This window comes from Rhinolophus hipposideros, assembly GCF_964194185.1.
Source record: "Rhinolophus hipposideros genome assembly, chromosome: 15".
In the NCBI taxonomy this organism is placed as follows: domain Eukaryota; kingdom Metazoa; phylum Chordata; class Mammalia; order Chiroptera; family Rhinolophidae; genus Rhinolophus; species Rhinolophus hipposideros.
The window spans coordinates 19,241,900-19,257,497 of NC_138061.1; the positions used below are offsets into that span (position 1 = coordinate 19,241,900).

The 15,598-nt window shown below is 41.5% G+C and overlaps 1 protein-coding gene across 6 annotated transcripts in view; it reads left to right on the forward strand.

Annotated features, from left to right (window-relative positions):
* The window catches only part of SORCS1 (sortilin related VPS10 domain containing receptor 1), a 471,564-nt gene extending 460,621 nt beyond the window's left edge, over positions 1 to 10,943 (forward strand). For 2 of the 6 annotated variants that reach the window (XM_081074039.1, XM_081074042.1), the window contains 2 exons: positions 5,365 to 5,753; positions 7,302 to 7,433. In XM_081074039.1, coding sequence (XP_080930165.1) covers positions 5,365 to 5,705 — 341 coding nt within the window. In that variant the 3' untranslated portion in view covers positions 5,706 to 5,753; positions 7,302 to 7,433. Of the gene's footprint in view, positions 1 to 5,364; positions 5,754 to 7,301; positions 7,737 to 10,701 lie in introns of those variants that run through there. The other 4 variants (XM_081074044.1, XM_081074040.1, XM_081074043.1 and 1 more) reach the window with 4 other exon arrangements.
* Positions 10,944 to 15,598: the final 4,655 nt, after the last annotated feature.

Consider the following 15,598-nt stretch of genomic DNA (forward strand, 5'->3'; position numbering starts at 1 on the left):
TGTTTTGTTTTAGTAACAGAGACTATAAATGTCAGGCACACTCTAAAGATAAGGACTGGATGTTTTATGAGTGACAGTAGGTGGGGCCCACCATGCAGTTCTCTCAAACTGGTATACATCTTAGTGACCTGTGTAGCTTCGTACATGTTCTGGGACCTACTCTCAGAAACCGATACATTTTTTTCTCAAGCGAAGCCTTGGAAGCTGCATTTTCACAAGTTCTCCGGGTGATTCTGATTCAGGTAGTATATAAACTACATTTTGAGTAATACATTACATAGTTAGGATTCTTCCTTGACTTTCAACCCTAGAAAACCAAAAGGCATCCTTCTCTTTCTGTCTATGCATAACGGTGGTAAGTTTGATCTTTGAAGTACCCATGGTTGTCATTAGTTGCCCAAGTGACCTCAACTTCCAGTGACGGGATGTCCCTGAAGACTCATTTGAAGTTTAAAATTAGCAGCAGTTAGTCATTTGAGCTTTCCCTGGGAATCCCCAATCAGTCTGTCTTCTAGAATCATGGCTTTATTTCAGTAGGGTACAGCAATCCTTAAGATTCCCCTGATTGGGTTTGGATTTGAACTGGAGAGTAGGCCTATTGTCCAAATGAGGGTGCTCTGCACATGAGAACCTATCTGTACTCTAGATAAACTTTCTCTGTGCCATGCCCATACCACCTTAATTTTTGAAAAAAGACATTTCAGACCACATGGATTTTGTGATACGCAAGGCATTAAATTAAAAGCCTGGCTTGTATCTCTTTGCAGGAAAGAAAGGAAGACAAGAAAGTCAAGGTATGGTGAACTTGCTTTTGCAAGTTTTTGATGGCAGTAACTTCTGGATTAGAAGTATAACAAGAGTTCCAACTTTCAGGGTCAATGCAGATAGATGTTCTAGAAAGTCCCTTTGATAGAATAAGCATGAATGCAGACAGCAACAAGCGTTCTCTGCATGGCTTTACCAGGTGACGTCACCACAATGTTGACTTTAAAACTTGAAAATAAGCCGAACAAAGAGGCAAGGTTGCAGCAAAAGGAAAGTGGTACTCAGGACGAGGCATTTCCCAAGTGAGTTGTGTGGGACTTATGTCTGCAAAAGGGCTGTGGCCTCAGGAGTTTGAGAAACTCTGATGTGAAGTTAAATGAGTTTTGTTCCTGCAGGACTGTTGAGAACTTTTAATACAATACACTGATGAGCGTCAGGAATCTCCAAGATGGGGAACGCCCATCTTGGTTCAGTCAAGTTCAGTTCAGTTAAGTTACTTTGCCCACAAGTGGCAGAGTCAGAATCTGATTCCAAGAAGGGACCATAATAATTGCTTCACCGCAAATGTGGAGTTTTGACTTTTACACAATCTGTGACCATTTATTTAGCACTCATACGAAGGTGTGACAATTAAGTTCGTGAACTCATCCTAGAAAAAGTGCTACAAATCTCATTGCTGAATATCACTACAGTCACCTTGGGAAGCTATGCACTGACACCAGTGCTTAGTCCACCCTTCAAAGCAATTTTGGAACTCTTTCTCTGGAATGGCCATCAGAGCTGTCATCGTATTACCCTTGATGTCCTGAATGTCATCAAAATGTCTTCCTTTCAATATTTTCTTTATCTTCAGGTAAAGAAAGAAATCATCGGGGGCCAGATCAGGTGACTAGGGAGGGTGTTCCAATACAATTATTTGTTTACTGGCTCAATACTCCCTCACAGACAGTGCCGTGTGAGCTGGTGCATTGTCGTGATGCAAGAGCCATGAATTGTTGGTCCTCTGTCATGTCCTCTAACGTATTCACGTAGCCTTTTCAGCACTTCCAAATAGTGAACTTGGTATGAATTCATAATGAATAATCCCTCTGATATCAAAAAAGGTTAGGAGAAGACTACTGCAAGAAGTTCATGAACTAATTGTCAGTCCTCATACGTATCTCAGTTCACAAGAAGACCACTGTTATGATTGTAAGCATGGTGACTACTATAATTAACCTAGGTTCTCATGAACAGAATTTAATAATTCAATGAGCTTCTGAGTCCTTGAAAGATTTTAGAAACTGTGTCAGCATCCAGATTGAGAAACTTTGAGTCCCTTGCAGGGCTCTTATGTTCATGCTTTCCTTTATGCAGGAATAATGGCAAGTCAACTGTTCAGCACTTTCCCCTATGCTTCTACCTTGTTTAGGCTGCAGTTGGTGAGGCATTAATTTATGCTAATTCCACACAACAAGCTAAAGCCCATTTATCACAAGTTTCCATTCCTCAGCAAAACACACAAACAAAGCTAAGTGTTGGGCAAACTAAGATACGCAGCTGCCCATGTGTGGAGCAATAATGGCCCGTTTATATTCAGGCACAGATCAGCAAGCAAAAGCCAGCCAGGGAACACAGAGGGCAGTGCTATCCAATCACTCACATCCACCGTCTGCTGCTTCCTGCCTGCCTGTTTGCCTGCCTCTAAGAAGTGAGGAGGCCACGCAGGGATGGGGAGGATAGCACATGTTTTAAAACTTGGAATACAGATGCTCACTTTACCAAAATAATATGGGAATACCAAAACCATGTTAATTCCACTTGTTTACGAATGAGGATTTGAGTGGGAATGATTTAGAATGGGAAGATTTAAGTTTAGGATGGGGAGAGAGAAGAGGAGGAAGGGAAGAGAAGGGAGATAGAGTCCGTGTGTGTGCGCTTTCTGTCTTAAGCCTGGCTGAAGCAATTTCCTCTCTTCAGTTTACCATTTATTTCAAATGCCAACCTTTTCAAGGAGACTTGGTATTCTTCCGGGTGTTCCACAACACTGATATTCTGCTTATTCTAAAAGAGTGCTCAGCTGGGAATTAGAATTTTAGCAATTAAAGCTAACCTGCCTCTAACCATCCCACCCATCCAGGGCTTCTCCCTGCACCTCTATTTGTTCCCAGTCAAATTAAGGGTTTGCCTTAGAAGATTACCTTAAAAATATCTTCCTACTGTTATTTCCTTAAGTGTGATCATGGTATTGTGATAATGTCGACAGAGAGTGAGCAAGAGACCTTATCCTTAAGAGCTACAGATGAATTTATACCATAGCTGAGATTTGCTTTGAAAATAATCCACTGGTTGGGGGCTGTGGGGACAGGGTGGAGTAGAAATAAAATAATCTTGTCTGTTGATTGATGGTTGTGGAAGCCAGGTGGTAGGTACGTGAGACTTCACTTCTCTACATACACATATACAACACATATCTACACACATATACGTATCTATGTACATATACACATCATCCAAGTTGAAAAGTGTATGATCTATGATTTTAAAACTTAATATATATGCTTTTTAATTTTTAAAAATTTTTCAATTACCATTGAGAAACAAATTAAAACAACATTTAGCTTGTTTCACTTATTAATTTGCTTCTTGTGCTATATTTTCTGCCTTAATCCCCATTCTCAGAAGTAGCTGTTAAAATTTCTGATATGTCCCACTGATATTAACCCAAGGTTGAGTATATAGAAAGTGTCTGTGTGTGTGTGTGTGTGTGTGTGTGTGTGTGTGTGTGTGTGTGTGTGTGATATGACTTGGGCTCAAGTCTTAGTTCTTCCACTTACTAGTTCTGAGTCCTTTGGAATAACATCAACCAATGAGAACATCGCTGTTTTTATCTCTTCAACTGGAGACCATAGTTCCTCCCTTTGGTTTGTGAAAGTCAGTTGCCCTGTCTATGACAAATGGAGACGTCCCTTTCCCCAATGACATCCTACCAGTTACAGTGTGAGTCCCAGAGTACTTCTGGACTCCTTTGCTGATGGCACTGCGTTTGCCTAACTGAATGAAGGAGGCCTCTATTTTCTGATTTTGAGCTGAATGCACATGTTCCTGGAGTGTTCCACTGCAGTGGCTGGCACTCACTCCATTTTCTCACACAGACTCGCCTACTCCTGCATCACAGCTTAAGTGCTATTTGACTTACAGAGAATAGAGAATCACGGGGGTGCTTACTTTTAGTGCTTCCTAAAAGCTGATTCTACTAAAACAACGAAGCCTATTTGCGAGAAAGAGAGCTTGACTTTGTTTTTCACCAGAACGAGTTGATATATACAATATACTTTTCAGTACGAACTGGTTCCTAAGTGGCTGGCTTTAATCCCACAATAACCAGACAGAGCAAAAGTAGCCTCGAGTCTTGTCCGAGACCATCAGTATTACAGTCACTTATTCTCGAACTTTCATACCTGGGTGACAAGAACGTTGCCCTCTTGGCTCTCAACAGAGAAAAGCCACAGAAAAGGGAGCTTAAAGGTCAACCACATTTCTGAGTATCAGGCTTTGCTTAAATTGATGGAAGGTAAAGGTCAGTATTCAGGCTTCTAAGGGATACATGTGGCTTGCCTTTTATGCTTGAGCTGTGCTATTTTTGCAAAATGTCAGTTTTTGAGAGGGTGAACATTAATTGCAAACAAAGTTACTGAAGTCCAACAGGTTTGACCCTGAGATGGAAGAGATTTGGAGGTGGAGAAAGATGTTCCTCAGAGCTGCAATCTACAGGCAAACTCAGGGAGGGAGACTCTTATCGATGCAGAGGCCTCTGTTTAGTCCAAAAGGTGAACCCAACTCATCAGAGAGGCTGTTGCTTCCTGGTACCAGCTGTCAGGGCTTTGGAAAATTGTAGAGACCAAATCTGATTGCACACTCCCCTCCAGCCCTTGTGAAATATTCACTTAGCCATCAGTGTTCTGCGTGTAAAAAACATCAGCATGCTCCATTACTCTTCAGTTCTTTCTCTCCCTTGACAACTGCTGGGATCGGAGTGAGAGAAAATGGAGAGTTCATAAAAAATATTCCTTTGATGGTTTTTTTGGTTGTCTACATCACCTACTGGGAAAAGCTTGCATTCAGAGAATAGGAAAATTTAATAACTATATCATTATAAATATTGATTAGGAATAATATCAGCAGCAATAGCAATAAAAGCTGATATTTATAGAAGACTTAATATGTGCCCATCACTGTTATCAGTGTTTTACGTGCATGAACTTACTCTATCCTCACAAAAACCCGATGAAATAATGTACTGTCATTCTCATCTCACCACATGAGACATATTAAGCTGAAGTAACTTGCCCGGAATCACATATCCAGCACGTGGTAGAGCCGCCCTTGAATCCTAGCAGTCTAGCTCCTCTGTACTTCTTGGACAAGCCAGCTGAAGCATTCTGGGGGCTGGGACAGGCTCAGATACCACCACATGTCAGCTGTGCCACACGCATCTTGTATGCAGGTCCCCTGGGGTTTTCTGGGACTCAGCATGCCTCTATGTGAACCGTATGAGGCTCTTACAGAGTCACAGCTCCCCCGTTTCTGCTCATGACCACATCTTGCTTTCTCCCCCAGCCCCACTGGTGGACTTGACTCCAACCCACAGTGGATCTGCCATGCTGATGCTTCTCTCCGTGGTATTTGTGGGGCTGGCAGTGTTTGTCATCTACAAGTTTAAAAGGTACGTGTCCCTCTGTCCATGTCTCCCCTCCCTCTTCCTTCTCCGTGACAGGTTCAGAAGCTTGTGTCGCAGTGATGTACGTCTCCTATGCATGGCAGTGATGGTTTCTGTTAATGTTTTAGGAAGATCCCGGGGATTAATGTTTATGCCCAGATGCAGAATGAGAAAGAACGAGAGATGGTCAGTCGAGTCAGTCACACTGAAAGCAGGCCCCATATCCCTCAGACTGAACTAAGGAGGCCTGGCCAGCTGATAGATGAGAAGGTGGAATCACAGCTTATAGGTAAATGATTCCCGGTAGCTGTCAGCTGTGCAGCCTGAGTAGTCAATGGCTGACGCTCCCTCTAACCCCTTTCTGGCTTAACATAACCACTGTTTTCTGCTCTAACACCCCTGATAGAAACAGCTAAGATGCCTCTTTCCCTGCTTCCTTCCACTGGAATGAAAGAGAGAGAAAGAGAGAGAGAGAGAGAGAGAGAGAGAGAGTAAGCCTTCTTGCTCCTGTCTTATTTTTTCTTTCATGAGTTTCTTTTTCTTGTTTTGCAAAACCCTTTGCTAAAATGTTGTACTTCAAAGTGTTCATGGGCAAAGAGAAAGCATTTGCTCTGACCATATGCAAGAAGAACAGGCCTCCGAGGCTGGACCTGGTGGTCTGGGGGTCCAGGCAGGGTTTGAGGGACAGGGTATGTAATGACGAGAACAAGACATGGCAGCCTCAGCTTGAGGTAGCTTTAAGGAGGGCACTCCGAGGCACTTGTAGAGGAGTGACATAATGAGGTTAGTAAAGGCATGACAGCCTGATCACTCTGGGTTTTTATTTTATTTTGTTTCATTCTAGCAGTAATCTAAAAACGATTCCCTAGAAAACCTGAGAATTTTTAGGACAAGAGGCGTAAAATACATAGAACATCCCAGGAGTGGGGTGGCCTGAGAGAAGCCACTGGATGGTTAGACTAGTAACGAGCAGACTGGCAGATTTCTTCCTTCTTTGTACCTGCCCCTTACCTGAAGTCTTGAAACGGACTTCATCGTATTTCAGTAGAGCTCACTCTGTGAAGTAAGCATGCGGATTCAGCCGCTAAGAATAGAGAGTCTCAGGTGTGGTGGCTCAATCCTATCATTTATCGCAGTGAAAAATTTCCCAGGAAGGTAGACAGCCATGAAGCTACCTTTGTGATCCATTTCTTTTCTTGTCTGTTGGCATCAGGAGTTGAAGCGGTAAATGTCCCCATCTAGAGCCTGCATTGTTGACTACGAAGGATAAATTACTATATTACCGCCCATGCTTTACTCTAACGTAATAATGCCAAACCACCCAGAAAGCCCCTTATAAGATTTTTACTTGGGGGAAAAATGAGTCCCTAAATGAAAACATAACTCTCTCTTTACATGGATATGAGAAAGTTCTGTGTCTGCATTAAGGGGAAATTTAAATGCAATGACCGGCTCGTATCAGAAGTAATAATAACCACTGCAGCCACACAGCCACATCTGGTCTCCAGTTTTCAGTGTGCTTTCTTTTATTGGGAGAGACAGGCTGATAAATGTGTAATTGCTTTGGGTTAAAAAAAAAAAAAAAAGGGTTTTCTGTCTTCAAGTCCACGGAAGCGTTCACCCTGTCTATTCACTGCTAAAGCTTTTAAGTGCATTTTTGTGGGTCATTTGGTTTTCAGTCCCATTTACACGGGGTATGAAGTACAGCGGCTGTTTACTTTATTAAAGTAGTAATCCCTCCTTCACCAGGAAACATCTTGCAGCACAGGGCAAAGTCTCTGACACCTTTTCATTTCCAATGTCATTAAATGAGTAAGTGTTACACGTTTTCTCTTAGGAGAGTAGCTTTACCCTCCCCTCCCTCCCCTTCTACTCAACCTGGTGACTCATCTCTCCGATTGCAAAGAGCAAGACAAGCCACTCCACCTTCAACGCCAAAGCGGGGATCTGCTGGGGCACAATTTGCAATTTAAGGAAAATCCCCAAAGGCTCCAGGCGACCTGCTGATCAGGAAAGAATTTCGCTGTTGTCAAGTGCATCATCCTTCATGACCACTAACTTTATGTTTTCTTTTTTTCCTTTGTTGTTCTGTTTCCTATTTTGCCAGGAAGTATTTCCATAGTTGCTGAGAATCAAAGCACAAAAGAAATCCCTACCTATGTAAATGTTTGAATGGAGGACGCCAGTAAAAACAAAAACAAACAAAAAAATAAAATAAAAACAATCAAAATCCAAACAAACAAACAAACAAACAAACACTCACTGCATCGGGACTTTTTAATTCTTCAGACACAGACAACAAGGGTTTTTAGCTTTAAGCCTGTGCATGTGGACTATACGTTGAGATCACGCTTGGAGGGGCAGTGTACAGGTGCTCTATTTTAATGGAAAAACACTCCCCTCCCCCTTTCTCCTCTTTTTTCTGATCGGTCGTGTTTGTAGAAAATTCATGACATATATAGGCCAAGGAAATCTGCATGTATTTTTGGAAATATTCTTGGCTCTAGATTTCACAGCTGTTTTAGCACTCTTGGCTGATGGGTGGATTAGCCACCCCAGCCCCTTTCACAAGACACAAAGACATGCACAGGAGTTTGAAACCCTGAGCTGTTTCTCTGTTGCATCGTCCTCAGTGCCATTTTTCCCTTCCAAGTTATCTGGTAGCTCTGTTGGCCAGTGGTGGCCACAAGGCTGCTTCCTGCATTCTGTGTGGCCACAGGGACAAAGAAGCCAGTTCTGTATATGCAGGCAGCACAGGGAAAGAAGACAGGTGGGGGCGGAGGGTGGGGAGCAAGCATGTCAGCAGTGGACCTGTGTTTCCTCTTCACCTCTTCCCATCATGACTGCTTCCCCTTGTAGCTTATCCTGCCCAACTTATGTAAAAAATAGAAGCCCAGTTACCCACTCTCTTGCCTTACCATTTATTTGCTATCCATGTGTGGTCATGATCTTTTAAGGACTTTGTAGCTCTTCCTTCCAATCCCCAAGTTATCCTTTCAACTGCTCCTACCTTTTCTTCCCAAACACGTTGCTAGATTCTGGACACTAACCCTGACTTTCCCTAAGTATTGGCCTAGTTTCCGCCAATCCTACCTCCACCACCCACACATTTCTGATCTCCACCAGTTTTGTACATCCCAAGCATGGCCGCTTCCATACACACTGACCAAGCTGCATCCTGCCCAGCAGGTTCAGCTTCATGTACCCTTTGTCCCCTCCTATAGAACCTGCCTCTTCCAAATATCCTTGTCCTTTTCCACCTGGAAATATATCATGTGTGTGAATGAGCTGATGATATATGCAAAGCAAGTCAAACCTAGCCATGTTCTGTGGAAAAGAAAGCTTTCAGATGAATAGGGGTATCCTCACAGCTTAACAATAATCTCCTGCAGTCAGATTCTAGAAGATTCTTATGAGAAATGTTTTGACCATGTTTTTATATGGCAGGGCAATTTCCTCCCATGATGGTTGCTGTAGAGTAAGCTCTCACAGTAGAGTAAAAATATTTGTAAAATAAAACTGTTTTAACCAGAAGAAGCAGGTTAATGGATTTAATGGATTTAATGTTCAAGAGTATCAAAAAGTCTGAGACTATACGGAGTCTTGTCTTACATTAGGATGAGATTTTGATCATGTGGGACGATCCCAGACATTTCACATGTGTGCTCTCTGATCGCTGAGTGTCATGGTATCAGCAAAGGCAAAATTAATAAGCATAAAGGGGGGGAGTGAGCTGACTAATTGAAGCAGATTGGCTCAAAGCATGAAGAAATTCCAGTTTTCCCAGGGCAATCATGAAAGAAGGCCCAGAGAAAGAAGGAAGTAAACATATGTCCAGCAGAAGCCCTTGGAGTACTATGAATTGGGCAAAGCCTACTCTAAAATATAGAAGAAGACAGTTTTTGAAAAACCACTGACAGAGCACAGCCTCCTTCTTGGTCATGTCCCCAAGCCAATAACAGGGTGTAACAGGGCCTTGGTGATAGAACAGGGTCCTGGTGTCCTAAAGATCCTGACGATCCCTGCCCTTATGTAGCCCGGGCACGGGAAGAGTAGTAAAGCTGAAGTCAGAAGTTACTCAAGCAGAAGTTTTTTTTTTTTTTTTTTTTTGTTTTTTTTTTTTTTGTTTTTTTTTTTTTTTGTTTTTTTTTTTTATGGTTGAAGATGCCCAATATGAATCTGGGAAATGGATTATGCCTGAGGCAGCCATAACTATTTGTAGAACTCAATTGAACCCTGACCTGCCAGGCTTCCTATCCCATAGGAAACATCCTCATTGATTCTCTTCAGTTGGAGCCTCCTAAATTTAATCTGGAAGACAAAGTGTTTGGAAACCAAAAGAGGCTCACTCCAAATAGCACAGGGAGTCCTCAGAGTTGCAGCTCAATTAGTTTTAATTGGAAAATGATGAAAAGGGGAATGACACTCTTAAGCTAGCACAGTGCCTTGCCTAGAGTAGGTATGAAGAAAATCACTTATTGAAGGAAAAAATGAATGGCTACATGAGAAGACTTAGGGAACAATGGGTTTGTGAGTCCTAACTAAAAAGAGAGGTGGACATGAGATGCATTTTGGAAAGTGACCAAAGATGGCCAGCTCTAGATTCAGCGTCTCCAGGGTCCTCGTGTGCCTCTCCTCCAAGCTCCCTCCCACTTGTAGGAGATTAGTGAGGAAGGGACTGCTCAGAGGGACCTCATTGTTTTTATGACCTAGCTCCATGGTTCTTGAAGTGTGGGACACAGACCAGCAGTATCAGCATCAGCTCAGATTTGTTAGAAATGCCAGTGTTGGGTCCCTACCCCAGACCTACTGAAATCAGAAGCTCCAGAGGTGGGGCCCAGCAATCTGTTTTCACAAGCCCCTCAGGTGATTGTGATGTACACTGTCGTTTGGGAACTGCTCTACTGGACCATTCTAGCTCCTTCCCAAAGAGAAGGCAGTGAGGAGAACCTACAAATGGGAGGGACCCAAGTGCCTACCTACTCGCTAACAGCAGGTGCAAACACAATGCAGAGTTTGGTGGGCTTGAGGCCAGAGGAGTGAGTGGGGAGGGATGGTTGTAGAAGGTAAGATTCAGAGCAAGCTAAAAATCTAATATCGCAATGTTTTCCAAACTCCCAGAAGGCAAATTGTGCACGCTCTACCCTGAATTACCCAACCGACATTTCCTCCTTTGCCTTATTCCTAATTGGATTCCCCATCCAAAATGCAGAGGTTTGCTTTGCTTTTTTTCCCAGAAGTTCCAAATAGCAACTTTGAGAGCAATGGGGTACTTGGCAGCTGTTCTGTGTTTTCCAGGATTCCAACTGAAATCCCTCATTTGCCAACTTATTTTTATAGGAAGCCAATTAAAAAAACAAAAAAAGTTTTCTTATAGTATCGGAACTACTTCTAATTTTAAAATGACTTTTTGATGTATTTTTGGTTAAATACTATGTAGTGTAATGTATAATTGCTATTGTTTATTGCTTTTACAATCATATTTATTAAACAGATAATGTCTCTAAAGTCTTGGTTTCAAGTGTGTATTTTATCCCAAACCTTGACGTTCAGTGCTGATATAGAAATGATGTTTCTATAGGATTTCTTAAAGGCTAATTGTTTGAGAATATAGTAAACTCCACAGACTGGAAGGGGTATTGTGTTTGTTTTTGGTTTTGTGTGCTAACCAAGTAGAATACATTCCACTACCTGAATTCTACCTACATTTCAGTTGACTGCATAATGTCTGTTCTTCATTCTATTTAAAAATCACTCCAAACTGGTTCCTTTAAAATAAGTAACATGCTCATCATTATTGGTTCCAAATTAGAAATGATTCATATGGAACAAACACATTCAAATTAGTTTGTAATCTTGTAGTTAGTGAAGCACCCAACCTGTATGAGATGAAGTGCAACTCGGGGAGTGGTAAAGGTGTGAATGACAGTACAGAATTGACTTTGAACCTGGAATTAACAGAATGGAGTTCACCTTGTGGCTATGTCAGCTGTACGACCTTGAGCAGAGCACTTTCACATACAAAAGCTTTAGTGTCCTCATGCCTGTAATTTGAAGGAAAAAGACACCTCCCAGCTTTGGTATTCTGAGTGGGTGAATCGGAGTCCCAAACAGCTGATTTAAACTTGGTAGAAAATAAAGAGGTGGATTGGATCCAAATCTTTTCAGCCTCGTGGCTTTCCTACATAAGAGACATCTCTTCGTGGGCGGCATTTTGCCCTTATATTTGGTTGAAGCATTTGTGCAGGCACAGAACCCTCCTTAGCCTTCCCAAAGACCAGCAAGGCTCGGCATGAATGAGAATTCCTGTTGTTTTCACGTGGCCTTTAACCTTTCCTTTCCCACAGGCTCCATCTGCCTTCCACCCCTTCATTCTTTTCCAGGCCAGAGCCTATGCTGCTTTTCTCCACCAGGAGCAGTTTATCTCCTGTGTCATTGAAGGTGCAGGCAGTCACACAGAAACCATCGCTAAAGATTTCAAACAGAGGGGATTTAATACAGGGGATTTCTTGCTTGAGTAACTGAAGAGCCAAGATGCCAAATAGGGAAAGGTGAGGTGACCCCAAGGTTAGTACCCCAAGGTTAGTACCAACAGGAAACCCCTACCTTCCTTGAGCTGGAAGGCTACAAGGATTACCAGAGCTTGGGACCCATGACCACCAGATGGAAGCTGACGTCACGGAGGATGCACTTGGCTGTTGTTGGAGCCACAGAGGACACACGGCCATAGTCAGTGATGCTGCCCAAGGTGAGGAGACAAAAAGGGAGTTTGTCTTTCCCTTGCCCTGGCCCTCCCATCTCCAGCCCATGCTTCCCATTGGCCAAACCCAGCCACAAGCTAGGGGCAGTGGACCCTGGGAAACGTAGTTTCCTGAAATACTAAATAAAGCAGGAAGGCGTGGAGAGTGGACTTACCAGAGCCCAGGCAGGTGACTGGTACAGTACCTCTTTCAAGTTCAATCCACAGTGAAGCCAACAAATCTCCCCCAACCCAAAGGCACTCATTAAATAGTAGGTTTTCCTTTCACTGTGACATTCTTTCACATATTTCCCTTTAAACAACACATACTTAAAATATGGCATGTCTATGTGTGTCACTTTATGCCTTCCTCACCAGATTCTACGCTCATTTATGGGAGGGTCTTTATTTTTATTTTTCATTGCACTCATTTAGCCTCTAGTACTAAACATGGCCATTAGGGGGCAGTAGATAAATGTTTGCTGAAACAACTCTGGATTTTTCAGGTTCCAGTGTTGTGAGCAAGTCCATGTTTATTTAGCAGTGGTCTCTGAGGTGTCATTTTGGGTCCGACAGCCCTTGCCCAGCCAGCACTTAGAATTTCATGTCCAGTTGGTGTTTGTCAAGAATCAACACATCTTTGTCCTTCCTCTCTGGTACCACTCAAGCTGCCGAATTCGGGAAGCTAGTTTAGATATGCATTTAAGTGAAATAATTGCAGTTTAGGGAAAAAAAAAAAAAAAAAAACTAACTAGAAAGTAACAGGAAAAACAAAGGTCTAAGTCTGGTTTCTGAATCATTGTGTAACTTGTTTACCTATTTCTTAGGAGTTAATAGTACTTAGAAAATGCATGTTAGGCAGATGCTGTCATAGTGTGGGAATCCCCAAATAATTCCAGATGAACACATACAAGGAAAAAGCTGTTATGGTTTTCGTTTTGAGCACATGAAAAGGCATCTTTGGTTTACAGAATACAAATATTTATTAATCCAAATGTGTTGTAGACTTCTTTAGGTGGTGACAATACGACTGTGAACCAGGCAGATAAGATCTCTGCCTTCATGAGTACGTATTCTGATAGAAACAATGAACAAATGATGAAATTTAATGTAACATATACAGTGCAATCATACATATCAGGTAAATTTAAGATATTGAAGGATAACAATAAAATAAAACATAGCAGGGAACACAGTGACCAGGGATGGCGATGGGAAGGGGGGAGTTGGTCACTAGCTTCACTGAGATCTGAAAGCCGAAAACAGCCCTTTGGAGACACATTATCACAACTTATTCAAAGTCAATCTTAGTACAACCTCACCCAGAAAACAAACAATGTTGGACCTCCACAGCAATGAGAAATGCTTCTGAGTTTAAGGAAAAATAGCTTTCACAATGTTCATGCACATGAATTTCCTCAGGGACTCATGTATACAGTCAGTTCTACTATTTGACATATGCATTCCAAAAAATCACCTCACTCTGCAAAATAGCGCAGTAAAAACCACAAGGCTTAGAAAACAAAAGTGGGACCAGGACACAACACACAAAAAAATGTTTCTCGTGTTAGCATCATGTGCAATGTGTCAGTGACATGTGAAAGATACAAACCTGTCCTAGCCCGCTGTCATAATACAAGACCAGAGGCTGGGTTATTTCTCACACTTCTGGGGGCTTTGAAGTCCAAGATCAAGGTGCTAGCAGATTCAGTGGATCTGGTTTCTGGTTCTTAGATGGTGCCTTGTTTCTTGATCCTCACATAGGTAGAAAGGGCGGGAGATCTCTCTGGTTTTGTTTTCTAATAAAGTTTGTATAAAGGCACTAATCCCATTCTTGAGGACTCCACCCTCATCACCTATTTACCTCCCAAAGGCCCCACCTACCGTTACCTTCAACTTGGGCATATGGTTTTCAACAGGAATTTGGAATATTCAGACCGAATAAAAAAACCTAATAAAAAATGATAACACAGTTTTGTGCATGTTAAATGGTTGAGAAATATAAAAGTACAACACTTATCTTAAAAATACCCGACAGACTGAAAGATTGAACTATAGTAACACTAGTTATTTCTAACTTATAAAATTGCAGGTTGTAAAAATTCTTTTTCTTGTCTTTTTGTATATTTTCTAAAATGAACATGTATTACTTGTTTGGTCAGGAAAAAAATACCATTTCAAATTAAAATTATAGGAAACATATTGTGAAGTAAATCTAAAATAATATATTTGCTTATTGTGTTAATGAAAAAATAATTACAAATAATATATTTAATATAATATGTAAAGTCTATAGAAAAGTTCAAAATTATTTATAGTATGTACTTAAATTCTTTCCACAAATTAAAAATAGCATCTCTAGATAAGAAATATAATTTTAATATCACTTTTATCAATTTAAATTCATATTGAGGTGAAATATTTTGCTATTATGGCACCTGCATATTTAATTCATGAAGTTTCAAGATTTTAAACTGTGTAACTTTGCTAACCATTGTATATGTATCTGTGTGTGTGTGTGTGTGTATGCACACATACCTACACATGCACATGATTAATAAAAGTTTAAATATAATGTAAATATGCATACCTATACATTTACACATTATTTGGATATGTGCACATGGAAATAAATCCACACACACAGACATAAACATATGAGGTAACCGTGATTAGTGATGGGCCAGAAACATATCTTATTAGTGAGTGTAGACCCTTGTTTAGACCGTGTGTCGAGCATATCCAGCCAGTTCTCTCTGAAGATGTTGTCCTTTTGTACTAACAGTCAGCACCCAAGCTGGGGTGGGAAGGGGAGGTGTAAACAGAAGAGTTACTTCTAAAGGAGGACAAAGCATGGGACTGGATTAGCCAAGTGTTCACTGAATAACTGGGGGCAGGATGTTCTCATCGGCCAGGGCGAACGCACAGAGGGAACCCTGAAGAGCACAGTTGTAAGCCAACGGAATTCACAGGGTCAAGTCCAGGTCCAAGCATTGCTGTGAGTATGTATGAACACTAAGGCCAAAGAGCCACCAGGTATCACAATTTTAAGTCCCAAGCCAAGAGTTCATTCATAGTTATATAAAAATGTGAATGAAACAAAAATATAGAATGAGGAAGTTGTGAATGGAAAATATATGAGTGACAAAGATAATAAAGGAGCTACCAGTTTTGAACATTATGTGTCATTATTTAATGTGCCATTTACCCATTATCTCATTGAATCCACTCAAGTCCCCAAAATGAGAAGGGTTTTCTTCTTGTCCATTTGGTGAAAGCGGGACTCCGGTAAAGTACAATGACTCTCTCATGATCACAGGGTAACAAGTCTGTATGACACCAAAACGTTTGCTTTTTCTTCTGTGCTGTATTTCTCCTTTAAAGAGGAACAATGT